We start from the raw sequence: 22,443 nt of genomic DNA on the forward strand, positions 1-22,443 counted from the left end.
CTGATGGGCACTGATGAGGAGGCACTGATATGTAGAATTGATGGGCACTAATAGGCAACACTGATTTGCAGCACTGATGGGCACCAATAGGCGGCACTGATATGAAGCAATGATAGGCACTGATAGATGGCACTGATGGGCACTGATAGGTGGCACTGATGGGCAATAACAGGCAGCACTGATGGGCACTGACAGGCTGTTGTGATTTGCACTGATTGGCACTGATAGGCGCTACTGATTGGCATTGATGGGAAGCACTGATGATTAGGTACTGATAAGTACTGACAGGTGTTGCTGCTGCGCAATGATTGGCACTGTGGTGGGCAATAGCACACTTTATTGTTGGGGCACTGATTGGCAGGTGATTGGTACATTTGAGGGGGGCTGTGCTGGTAATTGGTGTGCTGATTATCAGCACAGACCCCCCCCCCTCCTCTGACAGGGAGAGCCACCGATCGACTCTCCCTGTCAGTGCGAACTGAGGAATGCTGTTTACCGGCACTTCCTGGTTCACACAATGATCAGCTGTGATTGGTCAGAGCTGATCACGTGGTAAGAAGCCTCTGACAGAGACTTTTTATTAACACCCCGCACTCGCGATCGCCATGCTGCACGCCCCCACGGGCATGTTATCCTGCTGGACTTTATATAAAGCCCACTCAGGATGACAGAACCAGTTCCCGGCCGTCAATCTGCTATAGGCCGGGTGGGAAGTGGTTAAACAATATGTTTATTAAGGTTTTATTCGATTTAAAGTGGTTCAAAATGAAAAAGATTACATTAGATGTGGTTGTATGCGTTTTCTTTTTTTTAGGCCCTGTTTTCCCCTGGTGATCTGGCCAGTAACACACCACTACAGACACCACTCTGGATGAAGGAGCACAGGGGGCAGATTTTGGACAGCACCATTGTTGGTCTCTAGAAACAGGAGTGTTAAAAATACTAGCAGATTTAAATACACTAGCAAACTGAAGCTGAACTCCAGTTAATATTTTATAATCAGTTACAACAAATAGTTTTTTCCTTCTGGGATAAAGGTTTTACATAAATAAATAAAACTTGATCATTTTAATCACCCCTGGCAGTATTAAATGGTCTTATCCCTGTTGAAAAACAGACTCACTGGCCAGATCACCAGATGAAAATAAAAGAAAGCAAGCCTTAAAAAGAAACTAACACAGTCATCACATCTAAGAATTTGTAAGCTACAATATAATAAATGTTTGCTTTTTGGTTTAATACTGCTCTAAAGTGATTGTAAAGGCTTTTTTTTTTAAAATAACAAACATGTTATACTTACCTGCTCAGTGCAAAACCACTTGCTCTTCCCCTTCTGGGGTCTCCCCTCACGCTCCTGGACCCTCCCTATGGGGGGCACTTGTATATGCGTGCTTGCTCCCAAGCCTCTCTGTGAGTGCAGAGCAGGGCTCAAACCCACCCCTGCTCACTCGTCACTGGCTCTTATTCCCTGACAGCAGCAGGAGCCAATGGCTTTTGCTTCTGTATCTGAGCCAATCTGGAGTGAGAGACCAAGGAGACCCTCGGCTCTCAGGCACATCGCTGGATCGAGATTGGGCTCAGGTAAGTAATAGGGGGGGGGGGCCATGGGGGAAACTGCATGCAGACTGTTTTTACCTTACTGTATAGAATGCAGTAAGGTAAGAAAAAACCTTTGCCTTTGCAATCACTTTGAAAGAGTAACAAAAAAGTTATCAGTAAAACAGGTTCAATCATTCAGGAAATAAAAGTAGGTCAGTACAGATGTGTAAAATTAACTCCTGCGCTACCAAAACCACTTGTACACACGGTCGGACATTCCAACAGAAAATGTCTGATCGGACCGTGTTGTCGGATAATCCGACTGTGTGTGGGCTCCATCGGACTGTTTCCATCGGAATATCCGACCGACAAATTCCGATTGTACAAAGTGCCACGCATGCTCAGATCAAATTCCTAGACCAAAGCTATTGGCTACTAGCCTGAACGTAGTCCCGTCGTAATGAAATGACGTCATCACCTTCTGAACGATCGGATTTTCTGACAACTTTGTCCGACCGTGTGTATGCAACACCAGTTTCAGACAAAATCCGTCGGACAAAATCCGATGGATTTGGTTGTCGGAATGTCCGACCGTGTGTACAAGGGCTAACAGTGGTGTGGTTTGTTGGGTTGTCCATTATTCTACCATATATACCATAGGTGCTTATAACTGTGAACTATGCACTCATATCTTGTCTCCAATTCATATGGACACACAACCAACAAAAGCCCCCAAACATTTTATATGTTAAATTATATATATATATATATATATATATATATACATTTCTAGCAGTTATGAGGTATGGCGGTGTAGTGGTTAGCACTTCCGCCTAGCAGTACTAAGGTCAGTGGTTTGCCTGTGTATGTATGAATTTGAGTTAGGGAATTTAGATTGTAATCTCCTTGAGGGCAGGGACTGGTGTGAATGTACAATATGCAGTATATATGTAAACAGCTGTATAAATTGATGGTGCTATATAAGTACCTGTAATATATAGATATATATATAGCCTTAACTACCTAAAAACGAGGATGTTTGTAGGGAAGTTTCTGTGATAATTGAATATTTTCCTCTCTCATTCCATGCAGGTACTCTTCCCCCGTGGATCTCCGTCTTGCTTTGGATAGCAGTTGGCACCTGCACAGCCATGTTGTTCTTCTTTCTCAAACCGTTCGGGATTCGTCCGTTCCTGGTGTCAGTGATGCTGCGCTCCATCTATACCTTGGGGCTAGGCCCAACTCTCATATTACTGGGGGCTGCCAATGTAAGTACGCCTTTGATCCAGCAGCATAGGTACATATAGAAACCGCTGTGCACTGTTTTCAGGTTCTGGTCGTCTCCCGACAGTCATTCACAACATTAAGAACAGACGGCAGCCAGCCAAACAGCCAGGGGCCTGTGTATTCACACACTTTCATCTGCTGCAGGGGATTTCTTTCAGATTCCTCTAATGCAGAATATCTGAAGTTTTCAATACCTGCAGGACTTATAACTACTTCATGGGTTTGCTGCTGCTTCGCAAATCATCAAGAAAAAAAAATATATATGAAAATCCTCCCAAAACTGATAACAGGATAAGTACTATATGCTTTATGCAGTTTCTTCTCAGTGTGTTTCCAAGTAGTATTTACAGTTCCATTTCTAGCAATTGCTTGATATGTATCCTGCCATCTCTGCTGCTCACCGTTATACAGTGCATGGGAGAAGGGGAAAGGCTTTATTTTTGTACTAAGAGCCTGTCAGTGGCTGCTGCAATCTGTTGATTAAAGTATATCTGAACCCAAGAACAAAAATATCATTCATGTGCTGCAAATGCCTTTGCAAGGCCAGTTAATACCATATAATATTTGCAGTGCTGTACATAGCCTGTGCATGGTGCAGAGCTGTAGGAGGGGCCCAGCAGCTCCACCCACTACAGACTGCCTGCAGAAAACTACAGGATGGGGCGGAGACAAGACCAGTCACCCTGCACAAGGAAAGGGAGCGACAGTGACCAGTCTTTAGTAAAAGCCCTTTCACACCGAGCCGCGGGGGGCGTCGGCGGTAAAGTGGCGCTATTGTTAGCAGCACTATTCGGCCACTAGCAGGGCAGTTTTTAACCCTGCACTAGCGGCTGAAAAGGGGTTAAATCTGCCCGCAAATCGCCGCCGGAGCAACATTTTGCCGGCGGTATCGCAGCACTGCCCCATTGATTTCAATGGGGAGCAGCTGTGGAGGAGCGGTGAGTTCACCGCTCCAAAAAAGCTGCTGGCAGGACTTTTTATGACGCCCTGCCAGCGCACCACTCCAGTACGAAAGCCCTCGGGCTTTCGTACTGGAGTGAATGGAGCCGCTTTTTTCAAGCGCTATACAGGCGCTATTTTTAGTGCTGTAGCACCTGAAAAACGCTGGCAGTGTGAAAGGGGTCTAAAGGAGCTAAAGTTACACACTGAATTACTCAGCAGATCTGTAAGAAATAAACAAAGCACATTATGATTCAAGTAAGAATACACACACATTTAGACAATATTTGCTTATTCTGGCACTTAAATGTTGTAGCTGCATTTGTTTTCTTTTTTTCAGGTTTTTCTTCCTTTATTTTTGCTGTATGATCCTGGCAGTAACATGCTTCCTGCCCTAGGGGGACAAAGCTTGCTAACTGTACTGTATCCATTGAAGAGCAGCAGTGTTGCCACCCTAGGACAGAACTACAGAACACCTTCCCCACCCCTCATATCTATAATATCTATAACATGGGAGGAGGGGGGTAAGTGCAGCACAGGCAAGAGAGCCTGTTATCAGCTCACAGGATTTCTGGCGGGATCGACAGATATTTTTCTACATTTATTGAATAAAATAATTTCAAGGGTTTTTTATCAGACTAAAAGGGGGCAAATAAGATAAGTTAGCTGTTAGACTTTACATTTCCATTAAAGTTTTTCAGGACCATGCCCCATACAGAAGTATAGGATTCTAGTTTTCTGATCATGCAGTCACTTACAGTGCTGGTCTCACAATAGGGATCAGGCAGCACTCTGCTTGCATGCTGATCAGGTAATCACTATGACAGCCAATCGTACTGAAGACATTGGTTGGTTTACAAATCAAACCCGCCAGCTCAACACAGAGAAAGGCACTTTGACAGGTACAGTGAGCAGGTGTCAATGTCTAAAATACATACATTAAAACAATATACAAAACCTATATGCTGTTAATAGTAAATTGTATTTTGTAAAAACATTTCTGTACATTGGTAAAAAAAAAGGTTGCGGCTTCAGATATACTTTAAAGCAAACTCGCCACGGTCCTGGGCAGTTTAAACTGAACATAGGTAAAGAGGCAGAGGTTATTGTTATTTATTACATCATGCCAAAACGATTACCAGACCATGAGATATAGGCAGCTAAATTAATATGGAAATATTGACTTTTCCTCCAAAACTCAAGCTTGGGCCAGTCGTGTCTTTCAGGCCTCTATGTCAGTCCTTGAAATTAGAGGGTGGCCTCATTGATCAATAGAAGGCTCAGGGCTGGAAGGGTGCGGGGCCAAGGTCAGTCTTTCATGGAAAAACCTTATTTAACTTCAGCTGCCTTCCTGTTTTGAGATACAGTTTTCTGTAATGGTGACCTGTGACTGCATTTTTTTTCTATAGCATAACATAGTAAAGCCTTCTTAGAATATAGAGAAGTTACATGTCTTATTTCATTAAATATTCAAAAATATGAGGGTTGTTTCTTATTTCAGGACACTGGGCAGAGCCATGCAAATCATTGCTTTGTGTCCCATCAGCCAGATGCACATCCAGAACCACTCGTGTATAGTTGAAATATAGACCAATATTATAGAGCCATTTATTCCAAACTGCATACAACTCATTGTTTCTTTGGAGTAAGGCTTGAGACCAAATGAGCCAACCCCTCTTTTTTTCGGGATATGTGATGAAAGGAGGTATCTGAATACCTGAAAAGGTTTTGTTACTTTTGCTGGAGGGCTTTTTCATTACTGTTGTCCCTTCTCACCATAACCTGTATGGTTATACTGTCCTTTTCTCTTCATGACATGCTCAGCTTGAATTTCCCTGCTTGTCCCCCCCCCCCCTTTTTATTTGCGTCATCTCTATCGCTTCTCGGCCTTTTGGCTAAGTTCAAGTGTAGTATCTGTTCTTATCAGTCTCCAGAGGAGGCGCTGACGTCACTGCCAAGGTGGGGAGGGCTGATGCAAATCCAATGGTGTCATTGCACCTGGAAGGGGTCGGCATCTGGCATCCAAGACGGTGCCAGTGGGGCCTGAGTCTGAGCCGTCCGGAAGGGTGCTCCTGGTGAAGATGGGTGCTGCATCTTGGTTCTGATCCAGAGGGTCGGGTCCCTCTGATTGGGGTAGCTCTAGATAGGGGTAGCTCTTGTTCCAGACAGTTTTTCGGGACGGAACACCTTGTCCTACCCTGCAAAGCGCAGAGGAACGCTAGTACCTCTGGATGTAATTAGGTAGGAGTGATGGGAGCGGGGTTGAGCTTGTTTGAGGGGCAGGCTCCCCCCGGGCTTCCTGAACTCCATGCCTTCCTGACTGGAGTGGGGGCTGAAGTGGTCTGGGCTGTGGGTCAGGGTTAGGGTTTGAAAGCCTATGGAGTATGTGCTCCTGGAGTGGCAGTCCAGGGGTGCCTAAATATTACTGTGAGTGAGGGTCACTTTGATTTTGGGCACCAAGGACACTGCACCATATAACAACACACTTTTTTAGCACCTGCCTCTTGGGCCGGGCCTTTTGGCTGGGACCAGAGGCATATTTTATTCCTGGCCGGTAGGCCTGGTCATTGTGTTACACAATGGCCACTTTTTCCACTCTCCTCTCCACTATCCCTTCTCCACTTTATTTCTTGTGTGTTTGTCACGTTTTTATGTTTGTCACTGCACGTGTGATGAGTAGGGTCGCAGGTCTTCGGGCCTGTCCTGAAAGTCTGGGGAGGGGGTGGACATGACATGGCCTTCTGGCTTAGTTCACCCTCTCTCTTGGTTGGGGTCTCCCTTCAGGGGAGCCTCACCTAGTATTTGGGTGGGTCTGTTTCGGCAGACCTTCCAAAGAATGGGGTCCGTCTGGTTTCGGCCAGATGGACCAAGTCTTAAGTTCCCTTGTCCCTGTCTGGAGCCCCGGGGGATTCAGGGCAAGGCCCTCTTATTTCAGAAGGCTTGTGTACCCGTTGCACTTTTTTGTGTTTCACTCTTTATGTGTGTGCACTTTTTTTGGCACTGGGTGAAGTTTTTGAATGTGTTTTGCATGCCACAGGCTTTCAATAAAAAAAATCTCTCTCTCTCTCTCTCTCTCTCTCTTTCTCTCTCTCCCCTCTCTTTTCCCCATCCTCTGTTTTTTAGTACTGCCTATGTTCTCTTTTAATTCCCAAGTACTTTCTTTTTGTTCCACTATTAGTATTAAAACAGAACTGTACTCACCTTCAATCCAGCGATACGTTGTCCCTGAACTCCTACCAGCCGCTAACATCTTGGGGCGGCCAGCTTCCGTGTCTCGATTGCAGGCCGCTATCATTGGCTGGACTGAGATGACATCACTCCCACACATGTGCGGGAGTTCTGACAGCTTTAGCATTGCTGAATTTTTGTAGTGAACTGCATGTGCGTAGCTCACTGTACAGGGGCGGACAGGCAGATGTGTGGATTTAATGCAGAAGAGACAAAGCTTAAAATATGTATAGCATTTGTTGAAATCTCCAGAGACATTGAGGATTCTTTTTTTCAAAAGAGCACATAACTGCCGAATGTAGACAAAAACTCACCCAAGCTCTACCGCATGTTTATAGGATGATGAGCTGAATAATGGGGCTCAGGCCATTGTGTCCCATACATCAAAATTGCAAAAAGAATGCCGGCAACTCGATTGCTTCTTCTTGAATCTTTATTGAGCACAAACAGCAGTGCGACATCAAAACGCTAACATGTTTCAGCAAAAGCCTTCCTGATAGCAACCTAACCTCATAGCATAACTGCCGAATCCCTTTCAACAGTCAGAATTTAAAGGTCTGATTTCTTGCTCAGTGCTTACTTCCCCGTCCTTCTCATTCCCAACTCGCAAATGAAGAGAGCACATGTCACTACTAGGGATGAGCTTTATGTTCGAGTCGAACATGAGTTCGACTCGAACATTGGCAGTTCGCTGAACAGCGAACAATTTTGGGTGTTTGCGGCAAATTCGAAAGCCGCAGAACACCCTTTAAAGGTCTACGGGAGAAATCAAAAGTGTTAATTTTAAAGGCTTATATGCATGGTATTGTCATAAAAAGTCAATGCAAAAAAGAGTTTTAAAAAGGGCAGTTTTTCCAGCAGCAGTGATTTTAATAATGCTTAAAGTGAAACAATAACCCGCCCCCTCTTTTCCTGCGGCCTGCCAGGTTGCGTGCTCGGATAAGGGTCTGGTATGGATTTTGAGGGGGACCCCCACGCCATTTTTTTTTTTTAAATTGGCACGGGATTCCCCTTAATATCCATACCAGACCTGAAGGGCCTGGTATGGAATTTAGAGGGGACCCCCCACGCATTTTTTTTTAAATTTTGTTTCAGGGTTCCCCTGTGGGGAAATTCCATGCCGTTTTTTTTATCAATGAGCTGTTATGTGTATTGTCGGACCCGACAATTCATTATAGCCACAAGTAGTTTTTTTCCTTTAGAAATGTAATTTTTCTATCAGACTGTTCTAAACATGGGAAACATGCGCCCCTTTACAGGCATACTATAGACACCCCCCAGGTACGAAATTTAAAGGAATATTACACTTTTATTGTTTCACTTTAAGCATTATTAAAATCACTGCTCCTGGAAAAACTGAAGTTTTTAAAACTTTTATTTGCATTGATACATGTCCCCTGGGGCAGGATCCAGGTCCCCAAACACTTTTTATGACAATACCATGCATATAAGCCTTTAAAATTAGCACTTTTGATTATTCATGTTCTTGTCCCATAGACTTTAATGGTGATCGCATGTTCGAACAAATTTTTTGCCTGTTCGCATGTTTTAGATGTGAACCAAACAGGGGGGTGTTCGGCTCATCCCTTGTTACTACTCATATCTGGACAAAACTTTTTTAGGATTTTTCTTAATAAGAGAGTTTTCCCCATATTCAAAATTAATTTGGACCCAACAAAAAAAAGCTGTCATACCAACTTAATCAAGTAAGCCAAACTTTCTGTGCTGTAACTGTGTAATATATCTTTCTGTGTCTTAGACATGATTTTATTTCTAGGCAGATTCAGCAAATTCCACGGCTGTTCGGCTCACGGAAAGCAAGCTGTGGTTTGATATTAACTCTCAACCTCATGCTGTCTCACTTTGCTCTGTTCCATGATTACTTATCGAGTAAATGTCACCTACAAACACTTTCGATACAGCTTCAGTAAACAAAACATGCATTTTTCACTGCGTTGTCCAGAACTTTAAAGCCCGGCGACACAGTCGTATTGGGGCTTTAGGGAGTGAATAAGACAGATTGGTGCCTTTTGTTGAGCGGTAGAGAATTTGTGCCCTACCTGGATATTAAACTGTCACACAGGATTTGTGATAGAATTATTACATTTTTATTTTAGCTAAATGGATTCTAACCAGCTGCTCTCTCAATCCATCAAATCACCATTATTTGTGCCTCGGCAGCGTGACGGGCTAGCGATAAACATGCTGGAAACAGCCATTATTTCTGTGCGATGATCTGTTCTGAGGTGCATAAAGCCAATTGTTGTTTTTATCAAATGTTTTAGGTGGCTAATGCAGGCTGGTGATTGTCTCTGTTTCTTTGCGACAGCTGTGCAATAAAGTGGTCTTCCTGGTGAGTTTCGTGGGAAACCGTGGCACCTTCACCCGAGGTTACCGAGCTGTCATAATGGACATGGCGTTTTTGTATCACGTGGTCTATGTAATCGTGTGCATGCTGGGCCTTTTCGTGCACGAGTTCTTCTACAGCTTCCTGGTATGTATGTTATGTGGGATATATGAATTCAGAACTACAGTTACACTGTAGATCAATTGTAAAGATTGTATGTTTAAAGTTTTGCTAGAAGTTATAATTTATATGGCCGAGTTTGTTTACCCCTGACCATTACACCTACAGTATGTGGTAAAATGTGTGTAGTACACCCCTCCATGTTCTTGAGTTCAGGTGTTTCTGGTCAAGGGTTCTGTTGGCAGCATACAATGACATTTTAGACAACTTAGCAACAGTTATTAGAAGTTCTATTTCCGATTCAGCATGGTATGTGCCCCTGTGTACAAAGCCATCTCAATAAATATGTGGTTTGATGGGCTTGGTGCTGAGGAACTTGAGTGGACCTCAGTTCTACTGAACATCTTTGGGATTGCCGGAACACCAATTGTGAGCCAGGTCTTACCCATCTCTAATGGGCCTGTCTTCAGTAATGTGTTTTGGCTGAATGGGCAAAAATTTCCACAGACACACTCTAAAATGTTGAGGAAACCCTTCCCAGAAGAGTGGAGGCTGTTATAGCCTTAAAGAGGGGGCACATTCATTATACTGCCCATAGTTTTGGAAAAGGATGTCTCAGCAAGCTCATATAGATGTGATGATCAGGTATCCACAAACTTTTGGCCATATAGTGTAATTTAGTTATAGAGTCAGCCCCTGGCTTCTTATATGTGCTGGGAGACATGTCTATGTAGACATATCAGTTATTCCCCATGCAGGCTGTTTTATTTTTCCAGAAGTAATATAATAAATATTGACTTTTCTACAGTTGTTTGACCTTGTCTACCGAGAAGAAACCTTGTTGAACGTCATCAAAAGTGTCACCAGAAACGGTCGTTCCATCATCCTGACTGCAGTATTGGCACTCATTCTTGTCTACCTCTTCTCAATTATTGGGTTCCTCTTTCTTAAGGATGACTTTATCATGGATGTAGACCGACTGAAGGACAGGACACCAGATCTCGGTATGAACACGTGACTGTGTATCTCTTACTAAAATAGATATGGTTAGGTGACAAGTTTAAAAATGTACTAAGTCTTTGACTTTATATATAAAGTAATTTATGAAATCACAGTATAAATAAAGATACATTTCTTATCTATTACTTACTGAGACAGTAGAAACATACGGGTTAAGCCACAGACACACAGGCCGAATATCAGCCAGTTCAACTGAAACCAGTCAACATTCGGGCCGTGTGTGCACCAGCCAGCTTCTGTCGAACGGCATGCAGGAAAACCAGCATCCGATCGACATCCAATCAGTGCTGGCAGCCAACAGCTGACCGGTGTGTTCTGGCGGCAGGGGGAATGGGGGCGCTGCCAGAACACACCAGTCAGAACACAATAGTTGAGCAGGGGGATCGCTGTACTAACATTGAATAGTTAGTACAGCGGCTCATCCCGAGCTCCTCAGTTATTTCTCGTTCAGCCTGCTTGGTTAAACAAAAGAAAAAAAATTATAGTGTATATTATGGTAAGAAGGGACCAAATAAATGAAAATGTGTTCCAATTGAACCTGTGCGTAGCACAATGAAGCCTTTTGTAAAAAAAATTAAATAAAAAAATCATTCCATCACATATCCAAAAAATAAAAGTAGTATTCTTTATTTCAGGACAGTGGGCAAAGCCATGCAAATCATTCCTATATGGTTCATCAGCCATATGCACATCAAGAATTGCTGGTGTATGGTGCAAATACAGTCTAATATTATAGAGCCATTTATTCTTAACACATTTATCTTTTTCAGGCTTTTTGGCCATTCTCAGTTCAGTGTATGAAAACTTGGGTTTTTATGGGATAGGGCCCAGTGGGGTTGATTTGCTTAAACTAGAGAGTGCCAAATCTGGTGCAGCTCTGCATAGAAACCAATCAGCATCCAGGTTTTTTTGTCAAAGCTTAATTGAACAAGATGAAGTAAGGCTGGATTCACACCTACGCATATTTAGTGCTTTTTGCATTTTGCAGATTTGCCCTACAGAACGTGTTCCATAGGAAACCATGTTTAGTGAACTGTAGTGCAAATCCGCAAAATGCAAAAAGCACTAAAAATGCATAGGTGTGAATCCAGCCTTAGAAGCGAATTGGCTACCATGCAGTGCTACACCAGATTTGCACTCTCCAGTTTTAGTAAATCAACCCAGATGAATACGTATAATGATATCCTCTTCTTATTTCTATTACTTGCTCTTGTAATCCCTGGACGTTTCCTTTTAATTTACCACAATGTTTTTCCTCATATATTGTCCCTTCCATTAAGTCCAGGCTTTTATATTATGCACAGACCACTGGGTCATTATTAAATCCATCAGCTCATGGTGACGGGGCTGATCTGTAGATCTCTAGAATAGAAAGTGTTGGAGATGTGGCGCATTACAATCTGTGGCAGTGAAAGTAGGTGCTCTTCAATACACAAAAATAAGCAGATTTTCAGACAGGTACGATTTTTATTTACGGCCACAGGCTTGTTCTAGCTATCCAGCATTGAGCAATTAGTAGACAGGTGCTCATCATTATCCAGCAGTGTGGGTTTAGTTGGCAGTTACTCTTCTTGATCTGGCATTGAACAGGTTAACCTCAGGCTTGGGTCAGTCTGTTCTGCAGTACACAAGTCTTGTGAGAAGTTCTTTAATCCCAGAACTCCCCAGAGGACTCCCCCAGCCAGCACAGCCGCTCCAGTAACAGCAGTCTGAGAGCTAATTTTACAAGATGCCGCGGGTAGCTTGGAGGGGGCAGACAGAGACCCTTGTGTAGTCCGTCCGCCAGTGTGCTCCTACACCATCTATTACGGAGGCGCTACAAGCACGGGCTCGTCTGACAGCAGGACATCCAGCCATTACTTGTTAATAGCCTAATGACAAGCGATTATAGAAAACGAAAAGTACTTTTTACTCTCTCCATCTAATCCAGATTTATATCTGACCCCAAGGCTTGCATGTAGAACTCCACCACTCAGGCTTTGCTGAATAGTCATACAGAATCTTCCCATTAACCAGTGCAAAGAGTAATGGTGATATGCCAGACTTTAAATACATTTACATTTCCCCACATTCTCCCCCTTTAAAAGCAATGAAGGTACAGAAAAATGCCTTTGCAATAATCCAATGAGCTCCTAACTTCCTGTTTGAGCTGACAGCCCAGTGCCTCTGCTGCACTGATATCCCAAGCAGGATTGTCAGTCCTGCTTAATTTTCCCCTGCTAGACTACAGAACACCTCCCCTATACTGTTCTCCATAACATAAGGGGGAGGTGTTCTGTTTTCCAAATGGAAGAACTTAGACAGGGCTGACAACATTGCTTGGGATTTCAGTGTAGCAGAGTTGTCAGCTCACTGCAGGAAGCTTCAAGGTCCTTGGATTTCTGGTGGTTCCACTTGCAGCATTTTACAGGGATCAAACATGGGAACATTTGCATGCAGTGTAGAGACGTACTGAATATGACTTTTTTTTTTTTTTTCCAGACATCCACTTTAAAGCGGATCTTCAGCCTATGTACAAAAAAAAAATCAGCAACTACACATACTGTGGCTGCTGACTTTTTATAAAAGCACACTTACCTGTCCAGGGATCCAGCATTGTTTTCACCCTGGCTGGTTCTTCACTAGTAGACAAAAAAAGACCAATCTCCTACGCTCAGTAGAAGTGCACTGGCAAAAATCAATCGGACATCTTTGGCTCATCAAATCTTTGCACCGGCTTTGCTGCCCCCTTCAGGTCAGGGAAACCAAGAAGAAATACTGCAAAAAACAAGGAACAGAGGGAACATCAACCTAGCACATTACCTTTGTGGTGGCTTTATAAGTGTTAAAGGAAAAGATGTATGCTTACAAAAAACACCAGCAATAAGGCACATAATGTCTAGAATGTACTTGAAACGGCCTGATCCTCTAGACAAGTCCCAAGACTTTGATGTGCTTTATTGCTGATGTTTTTTTTTTTTGAGTATACATCTGTTCTTTTAACACTAATAAAGCTATAACAAAGATAATGCGTTAGGTTGGTGTGCCCTCTGTTCCGTGTTTTTGCACTAGTCTCTGGGTTCCCAGGGCCGGCATCTTTAGTGTGGGAAGTCAACTGTGACAGCTTGCAGCTTCACAGCCAGCTTCCTACTGACCAAGTGCAAGCCGCGCTGCACTTTGTGAATTGTCCCGCAGCCTTCTGGGGCCTGTGATGTGTCCCAGAAGGTTGTGGGTGGGGGAGAACTTGCGGTGGATCGCTATATTAATCTAACTGGTAGTGGGAGCCGGTACCTTGCAAAATCAGGTACCCATAACCCCAAACAAGAGTGCCAAAATTAGAAAAGGATGGAGGGAGGAGGTCATAAATCTGAACTTCCACTTTAGGGTAAAGTTCCTCTTTATGCACAAGCAAAAATACACTCTAATGCTGTACATCTCAAAGGATGGCAAGGCACTTATTATTCTTTTAATCGTGGAGGCTCAGCATCACATGTAGACAAATAGACAAGCAAATGAAGCTTACCTAGGAGCACCCACTCCTCCAGACTGATATCTATTCATCAAGGCATTTTGATATTTGCATGACTCCCAGGGCTGCTGATAAGCCAGTACAACCAGCCCTATTGTATCGGGCCCAGACAGCGTCACAGAAAGTTCAGGTGAAGGGAAAAAATATGTTTTTTAATATACACCCCCGCTCAGCCACTCCTACTAGCTTAGGGTGTGTTGTATTAATACTATTTCCTCTCTGATGGTGGAGAAGTAGCAGTCCTGCCCGGTGCCTACTCCATATGTTGCTGGTTGCTCTGCTGACAGCCAAAGTCCTGGCTGCCTGTTGCCTTCCCTGGCGGAGTGATCTTCCAATGCTCCGTTTCACACTCAGCAGCCAAGAGGGAGAGGCAGCTGACAGGGAGCAGAAGGAACCGGACTTTATTGTGGGTGGAGGAACACATATAAGCTTCGGGTTTAGTACGTTTTTTAAGCAAATTAACTTTTTTTTACCAAAGGTTTTTGTGTTTTTTTTTTTAACTATACTGCAGCATTGAGGCATGGAGGAGGGGCCCTGAGTAAATAATTCTTTAACCTCCCTGGCGGTACGATTATTTCGGATTTTAGGTGCTAAAAGCGGTACCATTATTTTGCATGAAAATTTGGCGTTTTATATTGTAGTCCTGCAATTCTTAGGAATAACTCTCTTAAATCTGTCCAAACCAGAGTCTAGCAGACATCCCGGGTATGATAAAGTTTGAAAAATTAAATCATAAATTATAATATAATAAATAATTATAAATAATTGTACCAAATAATAATATAACAATAATAAAAATTATTCAATAATGTAATCAAATCAAAAACACTGAAATTTGCTCAGTTGCAGAATTGTCAGTCATTACTTTTCAGTATTTGATGACAGATCTCCCCACAAATCGCTATCGCTCAATTCTGCGAGTGATTCTAATTTATTATCGCTGTTTTCTAGCTGGTCTAAAATCATTTTTGATGTACAGTGACAGTTTTGGTTGCTATGGGCAATCTCCAGTTTCCAGGCATAAAGAACAGTTTTTATTATATAAAACTGCATGCAGGACACTGGGCAGACCACTAGGGACAACGGGGATGTGAAAGATTTACATACAGCAATGTAATCTGTAAGATTACATTATACTGTATGTTTACTGTTTGTTTCACTTTTTGAATTTGGCGCCGTTCTCCGTGCCCGTGCGTCGCAACGCTCGCAGGGCACGGAGATCGGCGATGTAATGCATCGAGCGAGACACGGCTCGCTCGTACAGCGGGGAGACAACGCTGGATCCGAGGGAGAAGGTAAGTAAACCTCCTCCTGGATCCAGCGATGCAGTCCCGAGTCTGACTCGGGGATACCGCTCTTGGTATAAAAAATCCACCCCGAGTCAGACTCGGGAATACCGTCAGGGGGGTTAAGAGACCCTGAGGGAGATTTACTAAAACTGTTGCAGACAGAATCTGGTGCAGCTCTACATAGTAACCAATTAGCTTCTAGGTTTTATTGTTGAAGCTTAATGGAATAAGCTGAAATTAGAAGGTGATTGGTTACAGGGGGCAGGGCAGGGTCACTGATAAGCCAGTGCAACCGGCCCTATTGCCCTGTGTCATCAGCTCAGCAGAGGGGGGAAAAAAAGGTCTTTCTAAATCCCCCCCCGGCCACTCCTACTAGTTTACAGGGGGGGGGGGATGCATTACTACTGTTTCCTAGGTCCCTCTCTGATGGTGTGATGATGGAGCAGTCAAGGGACTTTTGTTTTCAGTTTTGGACGCATGTGCATTACGCATTTACTCAGCAGATTGCTGGCTGCTCTGCTCAAGTCCCAGCTGCCTGCTGCTGCGGCTGCCCATTGCCTTACCTGGTGAAGTGATCTTCCTCCACTCAGCTTCACAATCAGTAGTGGAGAGCAAAGGGCTTATGTGAGGCTGGCGGGCAGCGGCGGGTGGCAGCAGACAGCTGATAGGGAGCAGAAGGAGCCAGACTTCAATGTGGCTGCCTGCAGCACAGAGGTGCCTGGGTGAATATGAAGATGTACTGCACATTACTATGGTGATCTAACACACAGGCAGCAGTCAGCAGGTTCTCTGCCAGTGTGTCACATGACATGGCTGTTGGGTGCTGATTTTGTTAACTTATTGATCATAAGCTAACAAGGTCAGCACCCTACAGCCATGTTATGTGACAGAGCCAGCCATAATAGAGCACCTGCCTGTGTGTTACCATAATGCTGATGATCTTAACCTTGACCTTTAATAAGGCTTATTTCATGTGGGGTGTAATCCGCTTGTTCAGCAGGGGATCTGAGTGCTGATTCCCTGCTGAGCGGCAGATGACTGGTCCGTGTCCACTCAGCTTATGCAGAGTGGTCACGGATGGACACTGCCCACTCTGCTCTAAGGGTGGCCGGTGTAAACAAACTGGCTGTCTGTTTACACACAACTGCCCTCCAATCTGATCAGATCGATGAAGGGGAACAGATCATTTTCCATGTTGTTTAGCAGATTGGATTGGATGGGACAAATGTAAATGGACACAAGTCCCTGATAACTCCTCCCAAGAGTCAACCCCGCTTTTATCAGGGCTGACAGCTCTTGAGAGAAGTAATGGAGTGCTATGTGCTATGCAGGGTGCTATGATGTTTTCAGGTACAACATCCTACCAGTCCCTCCCACCAGCAATGAATTGCCTGCATTGCATAGAGAAGCACAGAAGCCAGTGATGATGTCACTGGGTCTAAAATTAGGTATGTATGCAAACATGTTTTATTTAAAAATGTCATTTACATGTTGTTGAGGGGAAAAGGTAGAACCAGGGGAGGCAAATAAAAGCAAAATAAACTTTAGCTTTAAAATTGGAACTCGGTATAGTAAAGTTATATCCCGCAGCAACAGGAATAAATAACTGCCGAACAAAGAAGCCTGTAGACAGAAAACGCATAACACAGTATCAAAAGAAAGACAATGGTTTAAGCAGTTTTTCTCATCTAGTTTTTTTACGCAAGACCTGTTCGGGACAGAAAGGGTTAACCACTTCACATTCTTCCATTAACAGATAATGGTGGCCTCCGAGCCTCTTCTGTAACAGCAATGATGAGCTCCTGTCCACAGGAAGACTGTCCGTCATCAACCATATCCATCACAGGTCAGTTGCAATAAACGTCCCGCTCCCAAAACTCTGAATTCATCCATCCTTTTCTCAATTTCTTTAGCTTTCCAATTTGAGACAATCTCTAACTTTTTCTGTTTTTAAGGTGGACCTGTCAGTAACTTTCCAATTCTGCATGAATACATTCCTGACATGTCCATTATACATCAACTGTATCATTTTTTTTTTTACAAAAGCTCCACCTTTTATCATAGAAGGAGCTCGTGAACTCCAGTCGGTGACTCTGCCTAGGCTGAGATGATGTAATCACTTTGTTTTAGACTGGAGGAAGCATTTCCTTAGTCTCTTCTCCTCCAGTGATCAGACTGCAACATTGTAACTTTGCATCAAGTCACAAAGTGAGAGGCTGCAGCAGGGGCTGACTTGTGTAAGACAATGGTGAACACAGCCAAGCACTGCACAGACAACAAAATTTACAGGATTGTGTCATCTCAGTCATGGAAGTAGATGGTGACCCTGGATGATACCCTAAACAAAGTTGGCTGCTCTGTTCTGGAGAGAAATGCAGATGAAAGCATTTTCAAGGGAATACTGTTAGCTCTTTTAAGTGTAATTATTACGTACAATTGTTACACTGATGCATTCATTCATGGGACTTTAGTGCAGTTTGTGGCCAACCTTGTGGTTTTTGGTGTTTCCACCCAGTTTAAGGTGTTCCCAGCTCTTGCTATTGGATTCTCAGGATAAAATATATTAAAAATCTAAGAGGAAGAGTAGGATTCTCTTGAGAAGCCGTCAAAGATGTGCTTGAGAGTCCCTAAATGATTTAACAAACTATTAGGTAGGTTACCTGACTACATCTAACCAAATCTGAAAAATCGCTTTTTGGGGACTTACCCTTTTATTTCAGTGGCTGCAGTGCCACCTGCTGAAAAAGTTCCTAGTCCTCTCAACAAAATAGCCATTAGGCGCTCCCTTCACACACATGGGCACATACACAGTACACAAATGCAACTGACCCTCAGCGCACTGCAGGCATGTCATAAGAATGCATGCGTTTATGTTAAGGTGTGTTAAAAAAAGAGGTAGCAATTGCATGTTTTTGACCCATGGGTACATGTTGATGGTTCATTGACAATGAATGGGCAGTGCAACGTACCCTATATGCCACAAATGCTTACATAGAGGAAGAGCTTGTTGCCAGGGGCAACCAATCAGAATTGTTGTTAATGTTTTCATGCAAAGAAATTTTAGAGCTAAACTTCAGGCAGATATGAAATACATACATATTAATGCAGCTCTGTGTTCTTTAATACATCACTAAACGTATTTTGATTAAATACAAACCACTTAAGTGCCTGCATTTTACTTTTAGACTCTTGCAGTCCCTGTAAAGCAGAGCTCAAACTGGGACTGGAAGAAGTAGCACAAGGAGTTGACATGAAGAATGTTAATAGAAGCAGAGAGCCAAGTGACAGAGAGATGAGTTCAGAGAGATGAGTTCATCACTGAGCTGCTTCTTCTTTCACTGTCCAGTCAAAGGCTGATGGCGGTTCCAAGATGATCAGGGATTAGAGAAAGTAGATTGAATGATTCTGGTCATCAGACTAAGGACATCTAGTGGCAGAAAAACGTACTACATGCAAAGTCTCAGAATTAAAGTGGATGTAAACCCAATGTCACCCTTTCTAAACTACTGCCATAGGGGTTATCTATAAGGATATACATGCCTCCTGCATGTATCTTTACCTGTCAAATGTCTCCCCTCTGTCTCTTATGAGACCCGAAAAACTGCAGATTTTGTGGGTGGGTCTGTTTTCCAGGGCTCAGTGGGTGGAGTTGTGATGTCAGTAGACTCCCCTGCCCACCTCTACACTCCCCTTATCAACATGCATTTTCTCCTGTGTATTTCTTACACTGAACTTCTGCTAAGATCTCTAACATCCAGTGAAAAGACAGGAAAGTAACCACATGATTTCAGCATGCCCAATTATGCTGAGGTGCAGAACATCCAATCCTAGCAGAGCAACAGAAGAAAGGAGTGGGAAGGAATTAAAAAATAATGCAGGTCTCTTAGGCTAGTGCAGGAGATATGTAAATCACCTGTCACTCACAGCAAGGGGGAGGATTTGACAAAGTTTTTCTCTGTCAAGATTTATCTCACTGAACAATAAAAGAGGATTTCTCAGAGATGGATTAACTCTTTGTGGCAAGACTGGGCTCAAATGATAGGAAATCGTATACTCTACATCAGGGATATGCAATTAGCGGACCTCTAGCTGCTGCAAAACTACAAGTCCCATCATGCCTCTGCCTCTGGGTGTCAGAGTCTTGCTATGCTTCATGGGAATTGTAGTTCTGCAACAGCTGGAGGTCCACTAATTGCATATCCCTGCTCTACATTATGACATAAAAAAAAAAATCTGGTTTACATCCACTTTAAAGTTGAATAGTGTAGCAAAATTTGCTTTTGTTATTTTATCTTTTAATAAGATCTTCATTTGTATCTATACTTTGGCTTAAGTTCTGATTTAAATCTTTTGTAACCAACTTGTGTTTTTTTTAACTGATTTAGTTTTTTTTTTGTGAATCCACTCCAATGATTGGAAACTGGAATATTCTGTGATAGTCTTCTGACCTCACAATGGGAATGATTGCGCCTGAGATGACATCACAGGCGGAGGTTGCTGTCACAAGCCCAATGTCTTTAAATAAACAGTATAGGGGACATATTACAGTTGTATTATCCCCTCCCCGACCTCCACGCTTTTATCAATTTCAGAGACAGTTAATCAAAAACACATATTTGATGTTACAGTCACTTTAAGCCTCTGCTTCAAAAGAGAGGACAACCTAATTAGAAGCTTGTTCGTAAGCTCCACCACAAGCTGTGACTGACGCTGTAAATCATCAAAAAATTCCCAGAAGCCTTCTTACGCATTTCCCACGACCAGTTAATTAGCGGCACCGACAGTGTCCCTCTTGTATTCAGTAGCAAGACACCATAGATGGCAGATAAAATTGGACCATACAGTAACTTTACAAGCCTGCACAAATTAATTTTTCATAAAAGCTCCACCTTTTATCATTAACAAGCCACCAATAGGCTCTGGTCAGCGGCTTTGCCTAGACTTAGATGATGTCACCAGTCAGCTGCAGGCAGGAGTAAGCGTTTCCTCGATCTCCTCTCCCCTAGTTTGTAACAAGTCACAATGTCAGAGGCTGTAACGGGGGCTATATAAGGCCCCATTCACAGATCCATACAGCCATGTGAAGAGATATCTTTAGCTGCCCATGATGCACAGGTGTTCCATGCAGGGGCATGCGGGCTGCCTTTTCAAGTCAGAGACAGGAGGCAAACTGCACAGACCTCCAAGCACATCCCTGTGTGTACATCCATGCGGGCCCAGTGCACGGATCAGCGAACAGACAGATTGGGCTTTATTTACTAAAACTGGAGAGTGTAAAATCTGGTGCAGATGTGCATAGAAACCAATCGGCTTCCAGGTTTTATTGCCAAAACTTAATTGAACAAGCTGAAGTTATAAGTTAATTGGCTACCAGGCACAGCTGCACCAGATTCTGAGTGCTCCAGTGGCTGGAATCACACCTATACATTTTTTGTGCTTTTTGCATTTTGAAGATTTGCACTACAGAACGTGTTCCATAGGAAACCATGTGAAATGGACTCTAGTACAAATCTGCAAAATGCAAAAAGCACTAAAACTGCATAGGTGTGAATCCAGCCTTACTACATCTCACCCATTGTGTCCTGATTCATGCATTGGACTCGCACAGATGTACATTTCAGGATGCACTTGAAGATCCGTGCAGCCAGCCACCAGTTATTGTTCTGGGCAGGATACCTGCAAGCCCAGCATGTAACACCTGTGCAATACGGGTGCCTGAAGATGGCTCTTCACATGGGTGTATGGATCAATCATTCACTCGTGAATGAGGCATAACAGATAATGAATACCTGGAAGTCTACACTCAGGGCCGGGTTCACACCACAATGTGCAAGTTTGTGCGTGTGTTTTTGCACGTTCCCGGGCAGTGCATTTGTGACAGCTCATTAATTTCTGTGGGCTGCCAAACACGCTGGAGCATGCAAAAAAGTACAGCAGGAATGACTTTTAAAGTTGTGCTGTACCAAACTGCATGGTCCTGCGGTACTATGTGTTTTGGTGATCGCAAATGTGCTAATTTACTGGACACATTTGGGGTGCCATTAATAAAGAATGGCACCTGCACACATCTAAAGAGGGCAGCGCATTCCCGTGCTGTGCATTTGTTGCACCGCAAGTAATGTTAATGGGCTCTTAAGTATTATCAAGCATGGAGCAGATCCAGTTATCCCTGGCATCGTTAAAAAAAAAGCTTTGAGGGGGCAGGAAAGATCAGCGATCATGTGACTACTGTGATTGGCTGTCACAGTAGCCATATGGTTGGGAGTCGGTCCTGCCGGCGACTGATAGTGAGGATCTCGGTCTGTGCTGGGAGTGCGCAGTGAGCATGCGCTCAGCACAAACACATCAGCTGCACAACACCAAGCATGTGTGTGGCATTTGGGTGTTAAAGCTCATCCTTTTGCTGTCGCACGGATGGCAACAGATTAATATATATGATGACGGTCCACTTTAACCAGCTGGATGTATAAAGTGCACTTGTAGGAGTGGCCATTTTGTGATTAGGAGCCGAGTAGACTAGGAATGAGGCATGCAGTGCCTCATGCTTCAGGAATCTTCTTCCTCCCATTACAACAGCCGCAGCATCACCATTTTCACCGCTGGCTGTGAAGGGGTTAACCTCCTTCTCTCTCATCCTGTTTTTATCTGAGTTTGTTTTTGTGTTGCAAACCACATAAACAAGATAATTTGACAGGCAGAGTGAATCGAGATGCTCAGGGGTAAATTAGGATTCCTCTCAAGGGCTTATGGGGTTTTTTTGTTTGTGGACTGCGTCTTCCTCCAGTCACCTTCACAGATGGGATTCTGCACGCTGCCTGTGGTTTCTCTCTCACAATGAGTAATTGATAGTACTCAGATGACTTTTACATGTGACTTTGCTGAGCTCCGTTATGTAAAAAGTGTGGAGAAGCGGCAGGAAAACGCGTTAACACCTTCCTGACAGGAAAACAGGCCACCCCACTTTGGATTTCTACTCAAAGAATGACAGCAGCCGGCTTCAGTCCCTGAAATAAACCTTTCCATCACCTTTCTGAGCAGAGAACATTACATTTTCACTTACTTAAAGCCAAACAGTCTTAAATGGTTACAGTGTTGTAGACTTACTACTAAAGGAGAGCTATTTGTCCTAAACCTTCCTATTTATTGTATGGTGATGGGTGGGGGGG

At 43.5% G+C, this 22,443-nt stretch overlaps 1 protein-coding gene and 1 pseudogene across 1 annotated transcript in view; both read left to right on the forward strand.

Annotated features, from left to right (window-relative positions):
- The window catches only part of ITPR2 (inositol 1,4,5-trisphosphate receptor type 2), a 482,081-nt gene that overhangs the window by 407,457 nt on the left and 52,181 nt on the right, over positions 1 to 22,443 (forward strand). Inside the window, exons 49-52 of the mRNA XM_077469087.1 lie at positions 2,632 to 2,807; positions 9,323 to 9,487; positions 10,269 to 10,464; positions 17,034 to 17,123. Coding sequence (XP_077325213.1) covers positions 2,632 to 2,807; positions 9,323 to 9,487; positions 10,269 to 10,464; positions 17,034 to 17,123 — 627 coding nt within the window. The remainder of the gene's footprint in view (positions 1 to 2,631; positions 2,808 to 9,322; positions 9,488 to 10,268; positions 10,465 to 17,033; positions 17,124 to 22,443) is intronic.
- LOC143964605 (U2 spliceosomal RNA) lies at positions 5,641 to 5,750 on the forward strand (annotated as a pseudogene).

Source organism: Lithobates pipiens, unplaced genomic scaffold, assembly GCF_037356315.1.
Source record: "Lithobates pipiens isolate NorthernLeopardFrog02 unplaced genomic scaffold, aLitPip1_a1.2 Scaffold_8, whole genome shotgun sequence".
NCBI classification, from domain to species: Eukaryota; Metazoa; Chordata; class Amphibia; order Anura; family Ranidae; genus Lithobates; species Lithobates pipiens.